At 41.2% G+C, this 23,404-nt stretch overlaps 4 protein-coding genes across 8 annotated transcripts in view; 3 read left to right on the top strand and 1 right to left on the bottom strand.

The window, feature by feature from the left end:
- LOC311013415 (interleukin-18 receptor 1-like) overlaps positions 1 to 5,354 on the top strand; it is a 30,570-nt gene extending 25,216 nt beyond the window's left edge. For 3 of the 4 annotated variants that reach the window (XM_084009464.1, XM_084009465.1, XM_084009463.1), the window contains 8 exons: positions 377 to 554; positions 638 to 782; positions 879 to 941; positions 1,033 to 1,156; positions 1,261 to 1,406; positions 1,548 to 1,697; positions 1,794 to 1,946; positions 2,028 to 5,354. In XM_084009464.1, the coding sequence (XP_083865590.1) occupies positions 377 to 554; positions 638 to 782; positions 879 to 941; positions 1,033 to 1,156; positions 1,261 to 1,406; positions 1,548 to 1,697; positions 1,794 to 1,946; positions 2,028 to 2,389 (1,321 nt within the window). In that variant the 3' untranslated portion in view covers positions 2,390 to 5,354. The remainder of the gene's footprint in view (positions 1 to 376; positions 555 to 637; positions 783 to 878; positions 942 to 1,032; positions 1,157 to 1,260; positions 1,407 to 1,547; positions 1,698 to 1,793; positions 1,947 to 2,027) is intronic. The other variant, XM_084009466.1, reaches the window with a different exon arrangement.
- A 535-nt stretch (positions 5,355 to 5,889) lies between these two features.
- LOC311013431 (X-linked interleukin-1 receptor accessory protein-like 2) lies at positions 5,890 to 11,428 on the top strand. Its single transcript, XM_084009505.1, has 9 exons — positions 5,890 to 6,065; positions 7,850 to 8,108; positions 8,928 to 9,105; positions 9,189 to 9,333; positions 9,423 to 9,488; positions 9,572 to 9,695; positions 9,802 to 9,947; positions 10,116 to 10,415; positions 10,857 to 11,428. The coding sequence occupies exons 1-9, from the start codon at positions 6,017 to 6,019 to the stop codon at positions 11,201 to 11,203; spliced, it is 1,614 nt and encodes a 537-aa protein (XP_083865631.1). The 5' UTR covers positions 5,890 to 6,016; the 3' UTR covers positions 11,204 to 11,428.
- Positions 11,429 to 13,408: 1,980 nt separating this feature from the next.
- Positions 13,409 to 19,727, top strand: LOC311018996 (interleukin-18 receptor accessory protein-like). 2 transcript variants are annotated; one of them, XM_084018140.1, is made up of 12 exons: positions 13,409 to 13,650; positions 13,797 to 13,983; positions 14,485 to 14,647; positions 14,747 to 14,915; positions 15,971 to 16,039; positions 16,414 to 16,543; positions 16,698 to 16,852; positions 17,350 to 17,487; positions 17,969 to 18,079; positions 18,157 to 18,258; positions 18,405 to 18,520; positions 19,226 to 19,727. In XM_084018140.1, the coding sequence occupies exons 1-12, from the start codon at positions 13,563 to 13,565 to the stop codon at positions 19,454 to 19,456; spliced, it is 1,659 nt and encodes a 552-aa protein (XP_083874266.1). In that variant the 5' UTR covers positions 13,409 to 13,562; the 3' UTR covers positions 19,457 to 19,727. The 2 variants fall into 2 exon arrangements, with proteins under 2 accessions (XP_083874266.1, XP_083874265.1); XM_084018139.1 differs by having other exon boundaries at positions 13,779 to 13,983.
- A 67-nt stretch (positions 19,728 to 19,794) lies between these two features.
- Positions 19,795 to 23,052, bottom strand: pcnp (PEST proteolytic signal containing nuclear protein). The gene is made up of 5 exons (XM_084018336.1): positions 22,942 to 23,052; positions 22,076 to 22,302; positions 21,858 to 21,935; positions 21,705 to 21,760; positions 19,795 to 21,586 (listed from the first exon to the last, which is right to left on the bottom strand). The coding sequence occupies exons 1-5, from the start codon at positions 23,015 to 23,017 to the stop codon at positions 21,475 to 21,477; spliced, it is 549 nt and encodes a 182-aa protein (XP_083874462.1). The 5' UTR covers positions 23,018 to 23,052; the 3' UTR covers positions 19,795 to 21,474.
- Positions 23,053 to 23,404: the final 352 nt, after the last annotated feature.

The raw sequence follows: 23,404 nt of genomic DNA, 5'->3' as shown, positions 1-23,404 counted from the left end.
TGATAGTCTGAACCAAAAGTTTCCAATCACAACATTTCCCTTAAAACACATCAAAGGATAAGCATCCAGACTTTCTGGGAACCACGAATGTCTATCCAACATTTCTCAGCCTTCTCCATGGAAGTGGACCACCAACCGACATTTCCAGCTCGGTTTTGGTGCGATTTGGTTCTTTGCGGCACGGAGCCTTGTCAGTCACAAATCGAGCACCATTAATGGTCTGTTGTGATGTGGTGGTGACGGCAGAAATGCCTACATGGGCTAAAATGAAGTTTGTATTTTTGTAGTTTTATTTGTCTCTACAAATCACATTCAGAGCCTCCTGCAACATGTTTCTCAATGTGACATATTAAAGTTTTCTTTATTGACGTGACAGGAATGCCAGCCGCCAGTTCTGGTTCAGGCTGTCAGTTTCCACAACACAGAGAGAGTATGAGGAGCGGTACCCTCAAACCTGTCACACACCAGAGGCCTGCACGTTGTATTGCCCTGATGTAAACGTACCTGCTGGAACCATCCCCAATATTACCAGCAACGGCATTATATGGCACAAGGTACGTAAACACAGCAGATTTTCAACATTTGAGGCTGGTTTTCATTCACTTTTTAAAATTGAACTTCATTTTCCATCTTGCAGGAGGGTGAGTCATCGCCAAAAGCATCTTACTTCTCAAGTGTGGAGGAGAAGGACCACGGTGTCTACACCTGTGCCAGATCTTACCTGTACGACGGTCACATGTATAACATGAGCTTTACAGTGGTGCTTGATGTCCAACCAAAGGGTGAGGAAAGAGTGATTTAAAAAAAAAAAAAACTGTTACTTTGCATGTTTTTTTGTTTCCTCTCCTTTTTAAACATTTGCTTTTTTTGTCGCATAGAAAGATCTGGACAATCAGTCATACTTTCACCTCGCAAAAGTGGTGTTTTTCACGTCGATTTAGGTGAGTGACTGTGCTGCTGTGTGGATACGTACACACTTAGTTATAGCTTTTAAATTAACATATTATAAATCTTGTGTAAACTTTTTTCCAGGCTCAACGGTGGTGATTGATTGTAAAGCCGTCATGTATTCAGACTTTGACGAGGTCTTCTGGTTAAGCGGGAAATCAGAAGTGGAAACCAACGACAGCTTTCCTGTTTTCTACAATTACACAGAGTAAACACTCTTAATAGCTGTAGCAGATCTCACGGCTACGTTTGGAAGTGCAAATGTTAAACACGCACACATAAACACCAGGTCTTTCTTCCTTTCCTTTCCAGGGAAGATAATGATGGAGAACTAAAGACAACCGCATCTCTAGTCTTCAAAAACGTGTCAGAGGAGGATTTATCAAAAAGCTACACCTGCAGACTTGAGTCTGTATCTGGAACCTCGAGCTTCGTCATCATCACCTTGGCCCAAAAATGTATACAGGATGGATCATAGCTTCAGCTTTACTCTTTTTACTGTTGCATATGATTGTTTCCAGCAGTGTTATGTCCAATTTTCAATTATACGCTTGGAACCATGTTCAGGTGATGATCCTGGTTCATTAACATCCCTGCAGCTTCTTCTCGCTGGTTCTCCATCTCGCTGGCTCTCGGCATCGTGGCCGTCGTGGTTCTGATTGTTGTAGCTGTTGTTGTTTATGTGAAGCTGAACATGGACATCGCTCTTTCCCGGCGAGGCCCTTTTTGTTGCTATGGCAGCACCTTAGGTGGGGTTTTTATTTATTATTTTGGTGAATAACTTTTGTGTAACAGGTGCATATTGAACTGCATGGTAAGCAGGTAGATGTTTGTCGTTTCCTTAGATGGAAGGAGCTATGACGCATTTTTGATGTGTTACAAGAGCGACACTGACGCGGGACTCAATGAAGACGACAGAAAGTTGTTGGAGAGCGTTTTGGAAGAGACGTTTGGTTACCGTCTCTGTCTGTACCATCGTGACGTCTTACCAGGGAAAGGTATACGTACTAAAAATGTGATCTGAAGAGAATCCATCTTTATCTTAAGTGATGAATAATCTGAACTGTTGTCGGTTGCAGCTGTAGCGGAGGCAGTGTTGGACTGTGTAGATCAGAGTCGGACGGTGGTTTTGGTTCCCACCTCTCCAGATCCCGGTCCAGGATCAGGCCTGCTGAGTGCCGTCCATGCAGCTCTTGTGGAAAGGCAGACTCGCTTGGTCTTCATCCAGACTGAGACGGCAGCAGAAGTGTCCAGATCTGGTTCGTTACCAGAGGCCTTACAGCTTCTTGGCTCAGCTGGAGACTGTGTCACGTGGAAGGGTGTGAGCTCCAAGCCGCCCTCTTCCTCCTTCTGGAAGCAGCTACGTTATTACCTACCTGCACCACAGGGGGCGCCGACGATGAAGCTTTCAACTCAGACAACCCAGAATGATAACTGTTAGGTATTTAATTAGAATTAATACATCATATCAATGTTTTCAGTATATGTCATGTGTTTATGTTTTAATCAAGTCATACTGCAAAATGGTTGACAATTTTTATCATATTTATAACATAATTCATTTTAAACTTAATAATTCATTTATTGTGCTATACTATATTTAACTAAATTATAATATTTTAAAGCTTGCTTTGGATTCATAATTTACCCCAATTATTTCTGAAGATCCCTTTACTCTGTCATGATGTCCCCTTGTCCCGCCCTCACGCTCAAATAAAACTAAAATTATGATCAGTGAATATTTAGACTTCTATCCATCAGGTGGCTGGAAAAACTGAACTGACCATTGTTCACTTGTTTGTTTGTTTGTTTGTTTGTTTGTTTGTTCATTTATCTGTTTGTTTTTGTTTGTTTGTTCGTTTAAAATCTCAATGTGACTTCTTCATATTAAGCTTTTTTCTTTAAATGTTTTCCTGCCACCTAGTGGGAGTTTTTCAGATGAGAAGTCTCTGACGAATAGAATACACTTCCTCTGACTGTTTTCGCCTGTTCAACCAGAAAGTTTATTGCCAAGCAGGTTTTCACTGACAAATAATTAGCATTTCTGTTTGGTGCAAACACATTCAGAAGAAGTACAAACACAGCAAAGTACTGCAAAATTCAAGAATATACATTTTGGAAATTACACTAAAATATGCAATAAGATACTATAAAAATACTATAATAAACGTGTAAATATATACATTATTTTGAATATTATATATATATATATACATATCTCACTAAAGGTTGTGGAAAAAAGACCAGAAAAGCTAAAACAAACTGCTCACCTCTATTTCACGTTCCTCGCTCTGTGCTCTGTCTTCACCACCAGACAGCTGCTCACTGTGTCTGTCTGGTGTTTGGTGGTGAGCAGGTCGTGTAGAGGATTTTCAGAGCTTATTCTGAAACAACTCCAGCTGAAAAGGGAGATAAAAAGCACATAAAGTAAAGTTGTGGCTGGGAAGCAAGACAGTGAGCAGACATTCTTAATAATGCCCCGTAAAGCTGAGGGGAGACGCTGATTCTTTTTAGGCTCATCTCTTCCATATTGTTCTCACATCGTCAAATATGTATGTTTAAATTAAAAATATTGCCTTCACCCAATATCAGCTGGGTTGGGCTCCAGGCCCCCCCGCAACCCTTAACAGGATAAGCGGTTGATGATGGATGGATGGATGGATGGATGGATAAAATACATCAACCAAAGCAGCTTTAAAGGTGCTTCTGATGTATGTCAGCTATCGTATCTGTGTGGTTGTGGCTGATGAGTCAGCCTCTGTACTGCTTCCATGTTATAAAAAAAAGACCATCGTATGTGACATTTGTTTCAGATCAGTCGGTACTTCACGCGTTGAGTGGAAATATGTAAGAGCCGCCTTGTTGTTCTTAAAAGGGAAACTCCATTCATCTTATACATAAAGGTCTTGTTATTATGTGGCGCACCACTCAGTCTGTGGAAACCGTTGCAGTCAGTTCGTGGGAGTGGAAAAGCTTTGTTAAAAATAACCCATGAAAAGATGCTAATTTTCTCATTGACTTCCATGCCATCAGACTTCTATTTGCAACCAGAGGAGTCGCCCCCTGATGGCCAGCAGAGAGAATGCACGTTTAAGGCACATGAAGGTTGGCTTTACTGCAGTGTGGTGTGTGGTGTGGCCGCCGTGAAGCTTCTTTCATGTGACGTTGTGCATTGATTGATTAATCTAGCATCCATTGTGCGATGATTGCTTGACAAGTTGTGAGAAATAAGTTATTTATTAGTTATAAGTTATTTATCAATGAAACAATGCTGGAATGTTGACAAGAATTAACTTTTCATGATTCACCGGCTGCATCAAGTTACGCAACACATTGTATCCTGTTTCAAATTTAAAAGAAGCCACTATTCCTCATCATTATCCTCATCATGTTATTTGTTAATGTGCACCTCTGAGTAAATGTAACAGGAAGTACATATTTTAAAAGAGCTGCTATTCTTTGAAATATCCTTTTGCTAGTTGTCTGGTTTTCTTCTACTCTGCATTTATTCTATCCCTCTCACTTTCTATTTCTTTGTTCTATTGTTTCTATGCATCCCCGGTTAGCCCTGAGGTTCACCCTGGGGCACCGAAAAGGAGACGGATTCTAGGGGCCCATGATTGAGGGGGGCCCAGAGAGGCCCCTAATGATGATGAAATTATAATACAGAAAAAATAATGACACTAAGTTATTAACTAACATATAATCACAAATGTTTTATTTTCCATGTCCTGGTAACAATAACTTTATTTGTTTTGGAAACATCAACGCCTGCAGGGCCCCCCCTTCCCCCCCTCTATTTACGTAAAATGGTTCAGTCCACTGGATCAGCTGCAGGTAGCGCACCGGCGGTGTCACACAGCGCCACAGCGGGCAAAGCGGAGGAGACGGCGGTATGCCTCAAAAATCAGGCAGCCAAAAATGAAATTGTCAATTGAGAGTCAGTTGGCTAGAAAGCTGGACTTCAAAGACCTGATAAGTGATTTTCCATGTAAGAAAGGCTCGGCATTGGGCTTTTGGTGAGAAAAGTTGAGCAAGGACCAGCGATTGAAAGGTTGCAAAAGGAAGCTTGACTCAGTCGGCAACGTTATATTATATATATATTTGCCATTCTTTCATATATTAAGTAAAATGATGAGAAATCATATATGGCCATTTTGTATTCTGATGGTGTTTTTGTTTTTGCTGAGATTTTTTTCTCTCCACTGATTATAATTGCTATTTTTTCATGGAAGAGTTTATTTCCAATTAAGGAATCAGTGTTGCAGCAAATAAATGAATCAAAATGAATTCCATTGTATACAGAGTGCTCAGTTCTTCCCCTACTGTACATGTCAACTGTCATGTTGTTCCTCTTTCACAAATATGGTAATGATAGTCAGAAAATACCATTAAAATGCATAATTGTATGTAAAATAGCATAAAAAAAATGTTGCCGCTGTGTTGGGGGGCCCTGTAAAGATTCTTTTCATGGGGCCCAAAATCCCTAGAGGCGCCCCTGAGATTCACCTGCAGCCGCTGTCCTGACCTTTAAACCCGGATTCTGTGGGTCAGCAGCAGGACGTTTCCTCTGTGCAACTTCTACAGACAGAATAATGTATTATATGTAATAATACATGTATTATATGTAATAATACATTAGTCCGTGTGGGTTTACAACACAGTCTCGCGGCATTTAGTGAAATAGTCCCGAAATGTTATAACTAATGTCCCTGCATCGACTGCATTTGGTGACTACATCAAGGCCGGTTGGGATTTCCCTGCGTGTTTCCACATCGCAGACGTGCGCGTGCCTCTAACCGTCACTGCGGATGAAGGATAGGTTTCGTTAGTTCACGTGTCTTTTTCTATTACCATGGTAGAGACCGATCATTACGTCATGACAATCATTTACAGAACTGTCTTGTAGGGAGATTCAGCGGGCGTTTCAACCTACCTCGCTCTTCCTTACGTTTCACTTCTCATCGTCGCTCCCCGCGCGTCACGTGACTGGGGGACCGTTCAACCCCGCAGACGCGCCGCTTTGACGAGGCTCCTGCTTGTTTGGTGTGAGGCGCTGCAGGTTGTCATGATGGTGCTTCTGCTGCCTCTGTCTTTACTCCTTACATCATTAACAGGTAAGAAAAACACTCTCAGTGGTGTGAAAGGGGGAAACATATCATGTGACAGACAGAGCTGACTCATTATTAATGCATCATAGTTTATTTGTGATTATATTCCTATATTATTGATCTCAATCTGCAATAACTAGTTACTAACTTTATCAAATAGATGTAGTTGCGTAAAAAGTACACAATTTGCCTCTGAAATGTCATGGGGGGGCAAAACCACAGAAAGATAATCTGGCCTGATTATAATAACATCCTTATAATAACAACACAGAATGTTTCTGTGCTACATTGTGACATGAAGATGTGATTATTGTAGATATCAAATGTTGTGTTGCAAAAATAACATCCACTTTTGGATTTTAAATACTTTGGCACGTCTCTTTCCGTTTCCTTTTCGTCATGAGCCGTGTTGACTTCCACAAACTTGACTTATTTTCCTTTGCGGTGAAATCACAAGACTGATTAGGATGTGGTTGAGAGCCCCCAGTCAGCTTTCATAACGGTCCCATCCGCCAAGCTCTTGCCGTTTAAATAACGTTAAAGTCTATATAATAAATTCTCTGATTGGGTTACAGACATAGTTTATTCACAGACATTTGGATTACGAGATTAGAACCATTTCATATTAGGGAGAATGTTTTATTTTATTTTTTCAAATGAAGATTTATTTGAATGTAAAAAAAAAACAGTAATCCGAGCTTTCTGATTTCTTAAACCCAAGTTATGCTTCCGCGTCGACACAACGCAAGGGGGCTTGCGGACCCCTTACGTCCTTGCGGACCCCCCTTACGTCCAACGCAAGGGCCTGACGTGCACCTCCCAAAAATCCTAGATGCGCGTCGAGGCGACGCAACACCAACGCAACGCCAACGCAGCAGCATTGGCTGTGATTGGTCCGCTAACTACATCCGCTGGAGACCGCTGTCCGGTTTCCACTCATAAACACCGCCATTTAAACTTTTAAAAGGCTACTTTTATTGTTTTCACCTCGTTTTATTGTTTGCACCTTGTCGCTTTTGCACAAAGAAATAAAACACCAAGTTCTGAAAAATTGTGGATGTTTAAAGCCGGAAAGTAAACAAATAGGCTATAACGAGGCTAACGACGATATACGCCAAGAGTCTCGGTCGGTCGGTCAGTCTTTACAAAAAACATAGCGCCCTTTCCCGGTGTGGCATTGAATTGCATTTCGACACGTAAACCCAACGCAGAACCATCACGGTCTCCAAGCAACTGCGTGGCCGTTGCGTTGCCGTTGCATGATCACTACGCGGAAGCATAATCAGGGCTTTAGGGGTCAAGGGTCATCATGAAGTAGGTGAACTAAAGCCTTATAACTAATAAATGACACAGATACCTGTTTAGTAAACCTCGCCTTCCACTACTAGTTCTAACCAGCGACATCCATCCACCATCAACCGCTTGGTGGGGGTGGAGGGGTGGAGGGGTGGCACCAGACAGGTCACCAGTCTATCACAGGGCTGACATGTAGACAACCATCAATCACACTCACATTCACGCCTACGGGCAACTTAAAATCATCAATAAACCAATCCCCTTCCTGCATGTCTTATGACTGTGGGAGGAAGCCGGAGAACCCGGAGAGAACCCACGCTAACACGGGGAGAACATGCAAAAACACAGAAGGAACCCCAACCCAAACCCGGGAATCAAATCCGGGACCCCCTTGCTGTGAGGCGACCGTGCTACCCAACACCAGCGTGCAGCACCAAGTCAGTTCATCTTGTAGTTTAATTTATTGAACTCAAACTTGTGACACTTGTTTGCAGGTGTGTGTCCCCAAAAGACCACAGAGATTTATGTCAAGGCAGGAGAGATGGTGGCGCTGTACTGCACTCCTCCCAGAGCTTATAATGGTGGAGATGCCAAAGTGATCTGGACCAGTGACACCCCCCAGGAGGGGGATCTGGATCTGAGCAGCATGTCATCAGCTGAGCAGAGGCAGATGGGCGTGCTGGTTCATGGGAGGAGCCTTGTGATTCTCAGTGCTTCTGTCGACCATCGGGGGAACTACTCGTGCTCTCTGGGGTAAAGTCAGTGATGTGCCTAATGCTTGTATTATTTCTAATCGCCATCAGGGGGCGACTCCTCTGATTGCAAAAAGAAGTCAGATTTTATAGAAGTCGATGAGAAAATGGCTCTACTTCTCACTTATTTATTACCTCAATAAATGTTAGCTAAGTTGTTCATATAGTTAATTATGGTGCCAATAATAGACAATACATTTGTTGTCCAGTTTCATTATCTTAACAATTTAAATCTTTCACAGTGTGTTTTAAGTTCATCAAATTTAATTGTATCATTTTGGTAGTCTAAAAATGTCTTATTCAGCGTTCAGCTGCTGCAGCCTCTCTGGTTGCAAAAACCAAGATGGCGCCACACTCAAGGCTTCAAAAAGGCAGTGTACAAACCAGTGGGAGACTACACAGTGACTACGTCCACTTCACTTTGTGATACATTAAAAGCAAATGTAATTCACAATGAAATGCATACCCCTTAATGGCTTTATACACGGCGAGCTAGCAGCATCAGACCTGATGTCATGTCAGGGGATGCCTCCCTTTGAAGTCTGCATTTTAAGATCAAATCCCAATTTCCTTAAAATAAAAAATATGAAACTGTTCAAATTGGGAATCATCTTCAGTAACTTGGATGCTGGAAAGAATTGTTGAGTTTCAAATGCAGATCTTGCCAAATAATTCCAATACGACCTGGATGTAGAAAAGTCATATTGACTAAATTTATAATCAATCAAAACCCTTCTTTACTTTAATATTCATAGTCGGTGGTTGTGATTCAAATTTAAAGTGACACCTTCATATTCTTTTTCTTTATTTGACGTGACAGGGATGCCAGCAGCCAGTTCTGGTTCAGGCTGTCAGTTTCCACAACACAGAGAGAGTATGAGGAGCGGTACCCTGAAACCTGTCACACAACAGAGGCCTGCACGTTGTATTGCCCTGATGTAAACATACCTGCTGAAAACATCCCCAATATTACCAGCAACGACATTATATGGCACAAGGTACGCAAACACAGCAGGTTTTCAACATTTGAGGCTGGTTTTCATTCACTTTTTAAAATTGAACTTACTTTTCCATCTTGCAGGAGGGTGAGTCATCGCCAAAAGCATCTTACTTCTCAAGTGTGGAGGAGAAGGACCACGGTGTCTACACCTGTGCCAGATCTTACCTGTACGACGGTCACATGTATAACATGAGCTTTACAGTGGTGCTTGATGTCCAACCAAAGGGTGAGGAAAGAGCACTTTTTTTTTTATATGTTTTTCTATGTTGGAAAAGCAAGATGTAAAATGTTTCCCCCCCTTTTTTTTTTGCACAGAAAAACCTGAGAAAGTGCCAATGATCACTTCACCACACAAGAGTGATGTATTTCATGTAGATTTGGGTGAGCTTCAATCTTGTAGCGTGACTACACACATATTTCTTTTTACATCACTAATTATAAATCTTGTGTAAACTTTTTTCCAGGCTCAACGGTGGTGATTGATTGTAAAGCCGTCACGTATTCAGACTTTGACGAGGTCTTCTGGTTAAGCGGGAAATCAGAAGTGGAAACCAACGACAGCTTTCCTGTTTTCTACAATTACACACAGTAAACACATTTTACACAGCTGTAGCAGATCTCACAGCTACGTTTGGAAGTGCAAATGTTAAACATGCACACATAAACACCAGGTCTTTCTTCCTTTCCTTTCCAGGAAAGATCATGATGGAGAAATTCAAACAACCTTATCTTTAGTCTTCAAAAAAGTGTCAGAAGAGGATTTATCAAAAAACTACACCTGCAGACTTGAGTCTGTATCTGGAACCTCGAGCGTCGTCATCATCACCTTGGCCCAAAAACGTACGTGAGATGGTTGGATGGATCTAGGATGTGTGCTGAAGCCTTAAATCTTCAATCGAGTCACTTTTATGTCTGGAATAATGAATTGAGTGTGTTTGAGCCAGCTCTCATTCACAGTGTTTAAATGATCGTTGTGGTAAATGTGTTCTCCCTGTCCTTCCCCTACAGCGGCCCCTTCTTACGTTTCTCTGGCTCTTGGCGTTGTCTGTATTGTGGTGCTGATGGTTTTGACGGTAGTTATTTATGTGAAGTTCAGAGTTGACATCGCTCTTCTCCTAAGAGACACTCTTGGCTGCCACAGCAGACCCTCTTTTGATGGAAGGAGCTACGATGCATTTTTGATGTGTTACAAGAGCGACACTGACGCGGGACTCAATGAAGACGACAGAAAGTTGTTGGAGAGCGTTTTGGAAGAGACGTTTGGTTACAGTCTCTGTCTGTACCATCGTGACGTCTTACCAGGGAAAGGTACGTATTTATGGCCTATTAAACCAGGGATGTCCTGATCAAGTTGTATTATTGCCCACCATCCAGGTCTCATTTAACAGAGAGTCCCGATCCAAAACGTTTTTCTTCTTAGATAATACACTTGCTTAGCATTACCTCTATATTCCTCTCAGGAAAAAAATGGTTGGTTATTTTTTCAAAATAACAAAATAATAATGAATGCTCTCTGTAACTGTTTTGGTCTCGGCGGTTTCTCAATTAAAATTCCCTCTCCCTTTAAAAGTGTTGCAGATTACATTAATACATTTGGCTAATCTTATTGGCTTTTGGCTTGCGTGGCTTTTGCATTGGTGTGGTGAGTGTGAAGCTGATACCGATCATGCCTTCATCGGACATCCCTACTCTGAAGAGAATCCACCTTTATCTTGAGTGATGAATAATCTGAACTCTTGTCGGTTGCAGCTGTAGCGGAGGCAGTGTTGGACTGTGTGGATCAGAGTCGGACGGTGGTTTTGGTTCCCACCTCTCCAGATCCCGGTCCAGGATCAGGCCTGCTGAGTGCCGTCCATGCGGCTCTTGTGGAAAGGCAGACTCGCTTGGTCTTCATCCAGACTGAGACGGCAGCAGAAGTGTCCAGATCTGGTTCGTTACCAGAGGCCTTACAGCTTCTTGGCTCAGCTGGAGACTGTGTCACGTGGAAGGGTGTGAGCTCCAAGCCGCCCTCTTCCTCCTTCTGGAAGCAGCTACGTTATTACCTACCTGCACCACAGGGGGCGCCAACGATGAACATTTTAACTCAGACAATCTAGGATGTTACGAGAATGTTTAGCCAAATCAGTATTATGTTTTCAGTACACAACCTAATGAATGCTTGATCATTTTTAGTTTCTTGATATTTCAAAGTAACATCTAGCATTCTTGACCATTTCGCTTTAAGATGATAGCATGGCAAAAAGAACAACTGCTGATGTATTCTCATGAAAGTTGAGATTTTGCTTTTGATTATTCATTAAAATTGCGGTTTTATATTTTAATGGTGTAAGTGGATTTATCTTTTTTCTTATTACACATATCTTGCCATACCACCGTGTATATGTACAGTAAGGTAAACATTTACACACATTTGTGTTAATATTTGTTCGTGTGTCATATTTAATAGATTGTATGTTATACCTATATTAATCAACATTTTTGTGTAAGGGTGGTTTGTTTCTGGATGGTTAAGCAGCCATACTGTGTACGCTACCATACTATGTGCTACCTAGTTTGCTGAGCATCAAAATGCCACGCTCCATGTAATGTCATCCTACCTGATACGTTTTATTCAGTCACACTTCTTTTTTAATTAGTCAGGAAGTCAGGAATCTCTTACAGCAGACAGAAGATTATTTGGAAACAGAAATATGCAAGGTTAAATGAGAGTTGTGTGATTAATAGCAGATGAGTCAGCAAGTTTACAGTGTACAGCAGGCTAATATACAATATGATTAAAGTACTTGGTGTTTGTGTGCATTGATGATGTAGTATAAATATATAGACTTTGATGCAAAACTCAGTGTAACGTGTTGAAGTCCCAGTGAAACGCTGTCTTTAGCTTCAGTACTGCTCCTCAGTGAAACAGCATATAGGTGAACAGTTAAAACAAATGCTTCACATTTGATGTGACTCCTAAAACAAGCTAAGAATGTAGCGTGACACAAGGAGCCACGAGGACTCCACTCTCTGTAGTCGCTAAAGGCTGCCAATTAATGGATGGATGGATGATATTATTGGTTCAAATTGGTTGGTACTAGTTTATGCGAGCACATATTTGGTTCTACAGGACGAAAAGATCATTGGATTTTAATCCGAAAATATAAAGAAATTCATGTGCATAAGTACACAATATGACCAGGTTGTGAGCTTAAAGGATGATCCAGAATGCATTAGAAACGAGGTCAAGTGTGCTTCAGAAAATCGAGGTCTCAACCACTTACCACACCATTTGCATGCAGTGAACTCATTGTCAAGTTCAAGAAACCAGCGTGAGATGATTTGAGCTTTGTAACATGGCACTTTATCCTGTGGGATGTAGACGTAGAATATGGGTACACTGTGGTCATAAAGGGATGGATGTGGTCATCAACAATACTCAGAGAGGTTTGGTATTAAGGCCTAGAAACCATCCCCCATACCATTACACCATCACCAGCAGCCTGAACCGTTGAGACAAGGCAGGATGGATCCGTGCTTTCATGTCATTTACGTCAAATTCTGACCCTACCATAAGAATGTCACAGCAGAAATCGAGACTCTTCAGACCAGGCAGCGTCTTTCCAATCTTCTATTGTGCAATTTTGGTGAGCCTGTGCAAATTGTAGAGTCAGTTTCCTGTTCCTTCTCTGACCTCTGCCTCTGAGAACTGCAGCTCATGGACATCATTCGCCTCTCTTTCAGACGTTCTCTGTAAACCCTAGAGACAGGTGTGAAAATCCAAGTAGATCAGCAGTTCCTGAAATACTCAGACCAGCCCATCTGGCACCATCAACCATGTTCAAAGTGACTTAGATCACCTTTCTTCCTCCGTTCTGATGCTCCACTTGAACTTCAGCAGATCATCTTGACCCTATATGCCTAAATGTATTGCATTGCTGCCATGCGATCGGCTGATCAGATATTTGCGTTAATGAGCGGTTGAACAGGTGTACCTAATAAAGTAAGTTGTCTGTTCTTCTTTAAGGCACTCTATCTACTTTTTGTGTCTCCTATTATCATTGCAGTCTTCTATTTTAGTACGTTATTGTTTATATCCTTACAATCAATAGAATCACAAGATTCTGGTTTGTGTCCTTTCACTAAAAAAATGACACAACACCACAAGATCTAACAACTTTTCTTCACATAGGAAGTGGTTTACACTTTAGAGGAACACAATATTAGAGAAGTTTCTTGTGAAAATCATGTTCGAGCCTAACCAAACAGGAAACCGTACCACCGACTACATCTTCATGTCCTGTGTAGATGTTGCACCTCATGTTACCGCTCATCAGACAAGGAGCAAACAAACAATGATGATAGAATACCAAGAACTTCAGATGTTGTTCTACTCAGAAAAACGTTCACTTTAAATAAGACTGGTTTCCGCTAACGATAACAAAACGCACACGTTAACGTGTTTAGTTACTCGGGATGCGAAGCGGACACATTCTGGTGTTTTTTATCTTTCCCATTGTCTTGGAGGGATGCTGTGTGGGAAACCGTCAAAAGAAAACAAAAGGTATTTCATTTGAATGTAAATTATCTTCCAATATTACAGCTGAAAAAACGGTTTTGATTGTGTGTTTATAAGGTAATTATTAATGACGGTCCAGACCTATGTCTGATATTATGATTTTATTGAAACAGAAAGGCGACTCTCTCTAGGTCTTCGGCGGGATGTTACATACCACTACAAAGCTGTGGAGGGGGACATGTTTATGATGCCATGCTTAGAATCGGTGAACAAGGAAGTGCCGTGGTCCAGGACGGAAGAAGGAGCTGAAGGCACATCCTTCGTCTGTGGGAGGGAGTTCCCACTGCAGACGAAACAATCTGGAAAGTACACATGCAGGTAAACAATCGTGTTTTAATCTCAAAAGTCTCTGACCTACTACTTTAAGTCATAGCATATTCATCAAGAGATTCACATTTATTTTAAATCTGTCCGAAACGACACTCAAATGCTCATTAATACATTAAACAAATAATGGTGACAAAAATCCAAAGTCCTAGTTGTGAAGTTTCAAATCACAAACAAGTCCTAATCTTTCTCCTATACCAATTTTAATATTAATGAAGCAAACAAATAGAGAGAATTGCATAGTGAAATGGAGGCTTATCTAATGCATGATGGTGTCATTATTCGATTATCATTATTTTGTGCAGTTGCTTAAATGTTATTACATTTAAAAGTAAAACAATGAGGCGTGCCTTCGTATGGTTTCCTGCGACACAATTTCATGTCTTCCGTGTGTGTGTGTGTGTGTGTGTGTGTGTGTGTGTGTGTGTGTGTGTGTGTGTGGACCTCATGTAATTGAAATTCTGCCCTAATGTTCCGATCGTTGCTGTCCAGTGGCAGCGAGTTCCTCCACCTACAGGTGGTGGAGAGATCAGAGATCGGTCTGGGATGCTTCCAGCCGGAGGAGAGCAGTGTAGAGCTGAGGGTGGATGCAGGTGGGAAGGTCCCCTGTCCAGGTCTCACCTGTAGTGACAACACAGATGTCATCTGGTACAAGGTGATTTACACACATGAAGAAGACTATCCCTCTCACAATGGGTGTTTTTTTTAATCATACATCATAAAATCATCTCACCTGAAGTGTGCTTTCTTACAGGCTAACAAAGCCGTGTCGCAGCAGAACAGACACTCCTGTCAGGAGACTGGCTGGTTACATCTTTGCCAAGTCAGAGAACATGACACTGGTGTGTATTTCTGTGATAGACCAACGATTGAGCAAGGAGTCATCTGGACCTTCAGGAGGGCCGTCAACGTCACAGCCGTACGTAAGTGCTGCGTGTGTGTGTGTGTGTGTGGTAGAGGTAAAGTGTGAGATAATACACAACTATATACAAATAGGTGTGTTATCACACTTATACCATGGCCACTTGTTCAAGGCAAAAAGAGGACCTGGTCTTTTCCGGCTGGTCTGTGGTCCAGACGGAAATATTCCAACAAATATTGTTTGGTTTATCAGCAATTGCTAATTAGATAATATCACACGTGTTCATATCTAACCTACTCAAACGGGTGTTCTCATTCAGCAAAATTCAATCCATCATGCGGTAGATTTTTGATGCAGGTTATATCTATGTTGTTTCTATGACAACAACATATCACCACTCTAACCATTGTTGAATAGTCAAGTTGTTGTTTTGTTCACCACCGGTGGATGATTCATTCTTACTTTGGAGAAAACACCAACAGCAATACAAGTGTCGATCACACCGTTTACATTCAGTGTCCGTCCGGCTGATCTCCCACTCGGCTCCTTTTCAGTCTTAATTATGACCGTCTGTCTGCCAGATATGGCCAAAACAAGCTTCTCCGTCATTTTAAACAGTGACGTCTCCCGCGCTTTTCTGAAAAGTTCTGATAAGAAATTGTCAACTTCTCTGTCTTACCCTCCCTCATTTATAACAATTGGGAAAAGACGCCTGCTCTCAGAAATAGGTGCTATATAGACACAGAACTGCCAGCATGCCTTAAATGCAATACACCTCAAAGCATCTCTTGCTTCTCCTAATATATGTCAATTTAATGATGACATACATAGAAAAGAAATTCACAACGATGAAACTTGATTTAATGCGATGTAACAATGTTATTTAAATGTATCTCTCTTGATTTGTTTAAATTTATGCATTTCAAATGTTCCATACATAACTTGCCAAGCCACTTCGTTGAGTGTCTTGTTTCTTCTCGTCATGTAAAGAGTTTTCTCTTACATAATGGGTGTTGCCGTTAGATCTGATTTGTGCTGCTGTTTGCATGTTTCTCAGACAAACAACAAACTAAACTGATTCTAATGCAAAATGATGTGACTTTGTCTCTCAAACAGCTGCCATAGCAAGTTACCCTCCCAGGATTATGTATCCCGATGGCAACACAACAGAGGAAGTGGAGCTCGGTAAGCGTGTCCTATGATATAATCCCACAGCTATCAGAGTAAATACTCATTCAGATGGTTTAGAACTGTGATTTCAGAGCAATATCAGCTGTGTGAATGGGTAAAAAAAAACACAATTGTGAATCCCAATCCCAAATATGCAGTAAATATCCCATCATGTGTTCTGGTCCGTTGACAACCACTCAAAGTTTTTTTTAGTTATACTATTCATTCAGTGCTGATCTTGCTCTGTTGTCTATGTTGCTGTAGCTTCTACTTGGGCTACCCTAACCAAGCATTGGTATTTGACTTACAACTAGTGAGACATTGAATTAAAGTATCATCTTCATTAGGACATCATCATTATAATGGGAATGTTTTTGTACTCGTTCCAGGTCGGTCTCATACTCTGATGTGTAAGGTATATTTTCCCTTTGAGAAAAAGTTCTCGCGGGTGGTGCGTTGGTACATGAATGACGGTGGCAACATGGAGAACATGACTCTGCTCCCCATGGAGGGGCAACAGTGAGTCACCGCAGTCCCTTCCTTTGTGAATGTTTGCTTTTGCCAACAGTAACTGTCTTTCCTTATGCAACGCTAGAGTTTGCATGTTAGAATTCTGTATAATTGTAAGCATGATGATTCGGTTTAAGGAGCTGACGTTCTTTCTCTGACTCAGACAGGTGAGAGTGATATTAACAGAGTATGAGGTCATAAGGAGGGCCATCATTAAACAAGTGACCACGCAACACTTGAACAAAACATATACCTGCATCGCCGGCAACACTGTCGGAGAAAGCAGGGCCACCATCAAGCTCAAGGAGAAAATCAAAGGTATTTTTTTTCTGTTGTTACCATTATGTATTCACATTATATCTTGACATCACATCATTGCATTACAGCTCAAATAAAAGCTATTGTTTAAACAGAAAACATCCCATCCTTGTGGATTATCAGGACTAAATTTGTGTAGTTTGATCCAGTCCTTTTTCTGGTTTTATGGAACACAATTGCCACTGATTCAATCTCACTGCTCTTGAAAGCATTGTTTTCAGCTGCAGAAGACAGCTGTTTTTAGCAAAAAGCTCAGGTAAACTGATTGCGTACTACCATCACCAAACAGTAAACTGGAGGTGGAGCCCAAAACCGAGCTAAAAGAAGTGTGAATACTGCATTTACAGTCATCAGGTGGACACAAATAAGGCTTTAAATGGAATCTTAAGTTGCTCCGTGTCTGCTCGATGTGTATTTCATAAGGAGATAATATGTCAATTTCATTGTCATTGCTGCTTCATAATACAATATAATGACATTTTTTTACTGGGTTTCAGTAAAATGGCCGTCACTGGTTGGGTATCCCATTGTGTCTTTGCTGCTGGTAGCTGGACTAGGAATCGTTTTACATGTGAAATGGCTGGAAATACAACTTATCTACAGATCCCACGTCCACCATGGAACAGATGATGAAGGTCATAATTCAAACACACACACACACACACACACACACACACACACACAAACACACTCACACACATACATACGTAGAGCAGAAAACCAAAGGCGGGCTTAGTTTGCTGGCATCCTGACCGCAGCAGCTCCTTTTCACAGGATGTGGGTAAACTTCTAGGTAAGATTTGACCACAAAATGAAGATGCCAATTGTTTTTGTTGTATTCAACCCTACAAAGCATTACTTTAATAACATAACTGAAATATGAACCTAATACTTTCAGATCTTTATCCAGTGCATGTGCTTAAAAACATTGATATTGCCACTTTGATATTGGTCGGTGTCATGACAAAAACCGAGATGACAATCTAATCCCCAACTCATCTTAACACTTCATCAAAGTGTTACAACAGCTGCATATACGACTAAAATACATGCAAACCCCAAGTTTTAGATTTCTAATGTGGTTTTAAAACTTTCTTTCACACCCACCACCAACAGATAAGAAAGAGTTTGATGTGTTACTGTCGTATGTCTGGAGCCCTCCGTCAGCAGATGTGGAGGGAGTTTTAACCTGTTCCTCCCAGAGAGGACCTGACACTGATGAGGAAGGTATGTGTGTGATATCTGGACTGTATTTTCATGGAAGTAGACTGGTAAAACAAATTAGCCATCACTTTTTTTTGCAGCCTGTTTATCCAGACCACTAGAAGTGCTGCTTCCCCAAGTTTTAGAGGATCGGTGGGGGTATCGCCTCTGTCTGCTTGAGAGGGATGTGCTTCCTGGAGGAGGTAAGAGGATCAACTGTGTGTGTGTGTGTGTGTGTGTGTGTGTGTGTGTGTGTGTGTGTGTGTGTGTGTGTGTGTGTGTGTGTGTGTGTGTGTGTGTGTGTGTGTGTGTGGACCCCAAATCTGATGGTTTCCGTTTTGTATTGCAGCTTATACAAACGATGTGGTCCTTGCAATACAGAGAAGCCGGATGCTTATCTGTCTCCTGTCAACTGATTACCTCTCCAACAGCAATGCTGTGTTTGAACTTGAATCGGGAGTCCAGGTGAGCCTACGTTTCACAGAAAGCAGAGGATGAATGCTAAGTTTGTGTCATAATCATAATTATCATAACTGGGTGTTTCCAACTTCTGGGGAAAAACTCCAATTTCGATCCAAAGCCCAAATTTAATAGATATAGGTCTAAATTCTAACTTATTTCAATCCTCACACGACCAACTCTGTCATGATTCTTTGCAACCACGACCGAGAGACGTACATACAGAAACATGCAGGTGCAGGGATGAGAGGAGAATGTATAGATTATGGCTTTTTTGAAGGCAACTGAATGCATTTTAAGACTTTTGTGGATCTGCAGATACCCTGCCTGCCACCTCTTCACTTCCTTGGAAACCCAAACAATATCAGAGATTTACATGTTTTACTAGCAATCATTTACCTCAATCTTTCCTATTATTCTTACTTTACAATCACTGTTTTCCCTTTATTTTAGCAAAGTGATTAAACGGTACAGACGGTACAGAAACTATTGTTTTCTGTTCCCAGCAACATAAAACCTGAATGCAATTCTCAAATACCACATCAGTTTCGTTTTATGGATTTACTGATAGAAACTGAACCCAGTAGCTGTGAGGATGGTGGGGAAATCTGTCCTCTAATTGTGTTGAGAGGTAAAGTTTATCTTATGATGATAGATGTGTATTATTTTAAAAAAACAGCTTTTTTCCCCCTATCTGCTGCACATCTTTAGGCTTTGCTGCAAAACGTGACCCTCAAACTCCTGCTAATATGGACCAGTAGAGCCTCAGCATCCTTCGTCCAGCCTGACCCCCCATTGCCCACACTGGTCCAAAGGGCTTTGAAGGTGCTACCCAGTCTGGACTGGACCTCAGGCAAACCTCCCAGCAACTTCTGGAGGTCTTTGAAGAAGAGGATGCCTGATCAGAGAATGAAGCTAGTTTCACGCATGCAGGACCAATGATTAGACCATCGCCAAAAACATTTTGTCCAGACGTGATGTACAGCATATTTATTTTACAACGCCGCCCTTATTACTGCATTCTACTGAGCAGGGACAAGAGGGATGAACAAATGTGTCAAGGTAATTTCCGTGCTGCGTTTTCTAACTGAATGGGGAAATAAGTGAGTCAGCCTTTGTGCCATTCTCAGGACACAGTAGTGTGTACTCGTCTCGGTGCTGTGTGAATGTGAAAGCAATGAGAAACAAAATCAAATAAAGATATTTATATGTATAGCTGTGAGGCGTAGATCATCATATATCATCACACCAGACATGTCAATAATATACAGTACACTGTGCACAATATGAATCATCCAACATTTTTATTTGACTGACTTTTAAATACATATTGAAGACAGTCGTTTGATGGAACAGGTTGTAGCAGTGGATGCAATTCATTTGGGAAAGCATAACAGTTGAGTAACCCATGGAGGAATTGAGAGATTATATTTTTGATCATAAGGGTTTTCCAAAGTGTCATGCACAGAAATTATACGAGCTAAAAGGATTGGTTAACATTTATGAAGCGTGGGCTTTCTAATGCTAAAGTACCAAATCATTACTAACCCTTTTAATATCACTTAAAGGTGCAGTTCTCCCCAAAATTAAAAAAAAAACATTTGTCCTCTTACCTGTGTGCTATTTAACAATCTAGATTGTTTGGGTGTGAGTCGGCTGGTTTTGGAGATAATCAACCGTAGAATTGTCTGCCTTCTCTTCAAAATAATGGAACATTACGACACCAGACTTGTGGCGCTCAAAGCGCCAAAAACATACCATAAAAAAACTCAACAGCAATGTATATTTCCAGAAATCATGACAAACCACAAACCTTGTGATACGTTTCATGTAGGGACTATTTCCTTTCTACCAAACTACACCCATCAAGCATGCATCAATACTGCTAGCTCACCGAGTACAACTGTTGCAGCTCAGACATACGACACTGAGCACGAGGCTCTTCTTTCCTCCACGAGATGCTGCTGCCATCTAGTTCCATTATATTCAAGAGAAGGCAGACGCAACTCACCCAAAAGAAAATCTAGATAGATCTTGATCAACAGCACTACAGATGAGAGGACAACATTTTTTTTTATTTTGGGGATAACTGTCCCTTTAATATGCCAGTTTCCAGCAGTATCTATCTTGACAGCTGTCTTCACACAGTTGCAACTAAAAACAGATTAGCAGTCCTTCCATTGTGAACATAAAAAAAAGATCACACTATTTTTGCCAGATTCAGTGAAGCAGACAGAAATAGTCTCGAGTGAGCAAAACCAGAAACACTGGCACTAAGCTCAATCGACGTAAAACAAAATGAACTGCCTATGAAGTGGCACAGCTGGTGAAAACATAGGGCTGGACATTGATGCTGACAAAAGAAACAATCCATCTGCATGTCTTGTCTAAGCCCCTCACACACACACACACACACACACACACTCAATAATGCAACACTCAAACACACTCCCATTTGTGGATCTAAAAATAAAACATCACACTTCTATGTACGTTTTTATACAAATATTTGACAAGCAACATTTGCTCAGGAACACACCCAACCAGCTTCAGATAGGAACAAGCATGTCACGAAAGGGGCACGAGGGATCTAAGATGCTAGATTTTCTCCTTATCCAGCAGAAAGGAACTGTAGCTAATTTCATACAGTTTTTTTTAAACAATACTCTACTTTGTTTGTCCCACATCTCCATCTCCTCACTCTGCACCTCTCATCAGAGGGTTGACACACTAGTACCTCTCCTGTAAGTTAGCATCAGCCAGTAGTGGTTAGAAACGTAAACATGAGTTGAGTCACTGAGTATCGAAGGGTTAAAGTATTCTTCATCATGTCCACAGAGCTGCACAGTTTTCAAAACCCAGGCTACAGTGAGGAATCATTTTAGCCTTCAAAAGATATCTCGGACATGTTTTAAACAATACAAAATCATCCATTAGTGACAAAAAACTGTGGAAGTCATTTATAATTTGTCTGCTTGGGCCTTCATCTTCCTCTCCCAAAGTTTTTGATGATCAGAGAAGCCCTGCTTGCCCTTGTTGAAGGAATTAGGTCCTGCGGATGTTGGCGTCTCCCTGAAAAGATAGCAGATTAATCATTACATGTAAAATGTCGCTTTTCATTTTGAAATAACGTTTACATAAAACAAGAAGCCGAGGAAACAAGTTACACCATGTATATGTGTGTATTTACCTGCCGATGTTCTTCATTCTCATCTTTGCTTCTGGGGGCATCTCCTCCGGTTCACTCTGCGTGGCAAGAAAACGTTAGTCAGTCTCTATATATTTTGTGTTTATGGATTTGTACAACTATGATCTAATGTGTATTGTGTTTGCGCGCACTTACATCATCATCATCTTCGTTAAAAACAGCCGCCAGTCCTGACTTTTTCTTAGGAACTGGTGGTGCAGGCTCTTTGGGTTTCTACAACAGATTGGGGATGGGAGATTTAAGGACATGAATGAGCATCACACTTCTTCACTCTCTTCATTAAACACAACAGAAAAGCTGGTAAAACTTATACGTCAGGTTTTGACAGTTATTATGCATTGCTGCACACTCACTGATGCTCCAAGTTTGATAGATATAGGGTTTGACTTCTTCCCCATCGGACTGCTCATGCTAAAGCCTATCTTGGAGACTTTGCGCGGCGCTGGTGGGTCTGCCGAGGACTCGTCCTCATCTTCAGGCGTGAGATGCTGGGATTTGCGTTTGCTTGCGGTCCCTTCTCCTCCCACAGTGCTACAAGAGACAGGCTTAGTTTTCACTCTGTCCTCTTCCTCCTGCGACCCTGCTTGAGGCAAGACAACTCAACAAGGTGAACAACGGTTTCCTGGGTATTTGAGAATAATAAAGGCTATTTACCTGTGTGGCTAACGTTACATTTCTAGCCATTAACTCACCAAAAGTAACCTAGGTTCTTACCATTTTAGTGCCATTTAATTCACTTTATTAAAAGCCCACCTTGGGACTGTGTATGCAGTAACTAACTACACAATTAGGGTTTAAGTTAACACATGAGTACTAAATGTTGGTTACTCTTATGGTGTTATTAACGTGCGCTAACTAATTTAGATTGGCTACTTGCATACTAGCTAGGCTAACGCCAGGTTAACAGGCTAACAGCAGACCAAGTCTGTATATTATTAACTGGAAATGTTAGCAGTAACTAGCCCGGTAAATACAGTCAGCCCCGTCCCCATGTCAAAACACGGGACGTTACCACAACGTAAACTGTTACTTCGTATTAGCATTAGCTAAGCAATGATATGCAGCTAACATTGGGTTAGCTTGGGGAAGATTTACGGACATTTCCTGTGATTAACATTAGCTGGGGCCAGTTGTGATTGATATGTACCAAATAGAACTAACGCTAAATACTTTTTATTTTATAGAGCACATTTAGACGATAAAACTGCACAAATATCACCTCCGTCGTCGGCGCCACCCCTTCTTCTGTTATGCTCGTAATCCGCCATATTTTCTTCTGCGACGTCATTTACCATCTCATACCGCTAGGGTCTCTTTGAAGCGCTATCAAGCATACATGCTCCGCACACAGATTTTTACAAGAGAAGAAGAAAAAGAAGAAAAAGGAAGGGACACGTAATTCAAACAATAGTTAGCCTAATTATGCCAATATTATTAGGTCAGTTTGATGTTTAAACATTCATATTTAATTAATTAATAATTTCATCAATGAACGATGACGCTTTTTCCCAATGAACGTATTGATTCAGGAGAGCGAACGGATATCGTGCCAATATATGGTCATTTAAAAAAAAAACAATAAACCATTACTGAGCCCGTCAACTGGATCAAGTAGTAGGTGTTATTATTTAGGAAACAGGATTAATGGATGTGTAGGATTTAATCTATGGTCCACACTCCGA

The sequence above is a fragment of the Eutrigla gurnardus genome, assembly GCF_963514095.1.
Source record: "Eutrigla gurnardus genome assembly, chromosome: 1".
NCBI lineage: Eukaryota > Metazoa > Chordata > Actinopteri > Perciformes > Triglidae > Eutrigla > Eutrigla gurnardus.
This window is presented reverse-complemented; position numbering and strand designations above follow the sequence as displayed.

What these genes read in the sequence shown, in the direction of transcription:
- LOC311013431 (XM_084009505.1), top strand. Translation starts at nt 6,017, where the DNA reads ATGATGGTGCTTCTGCTGCCTCTGTCTTTACTCCTTACATCATTAACA. An exon ending in AACTACTCGTGCTCTCTGGG is followed by an intron (nt 8,109 to 8,927) that starts GTAAAGTCAGTG and finishes TTGACGTGACAG; the next exon opens with GGATGCCAGCAGCCAGTTCT. An exon ending in TGACGTCTTACCAGGGAAAG is followed by an intron (nt 10,416 to 10,856) that starts GTACGTATTTAT and finishes TGTCGGTTGCAG; the next exon opens with CTGTAGCGGAGGCAGTGTTG.
- LOC311018996 (XM_084018139.1), top strand. Translation starts at nt 13,563, where the DNA reads ATGCGAAGCGGACACATTCTGGTGTTTTTTATCTTTCCCATTGTCTTG. An exon ending in GCTCAAGGAGAAAATCAAAG is followed by an intron (nt 16,853 to 17,349) that starts GTATTTTTTTTC and finishes ACTGGGTTTCAG; the next exon opens with TAAAATGGCCGTCACTGGTT. An exon ending in CCATGGAACAGATGATGAAG is followed by an intron (nt 17,488 to 17,968) that starts GTCATAATTCAA and finishes CACCACCAACAG; the next exon opens with ATAAGAAAGAGTTTGATGTG.
- pcnp (XM_084018336.1), bottom strand. Translation starts at nt 23,017, where the DNA reads ATGGTAAATGACGTCGCAGAAGAAAATATGGCGGATTACGAGCATAAC. An exon ending in TTAACGAAGATGATGATGAT is followed by an intron (nt 21,761 to 21,857) that starts GTAAGTGCGCGC and finishes CTTGCCACGCAG; the next exon opens with AGTGAACCGGAGGAGATGCC. An exon ending in AGAATGAAGAACATCGGCAG is followed by an intron (nt 21,587 to 21,704) that starts GTAAATACACAC and finishes CTATCTTTTCAG; the next exon opens with GGAGACGCCAACATCCGCAG.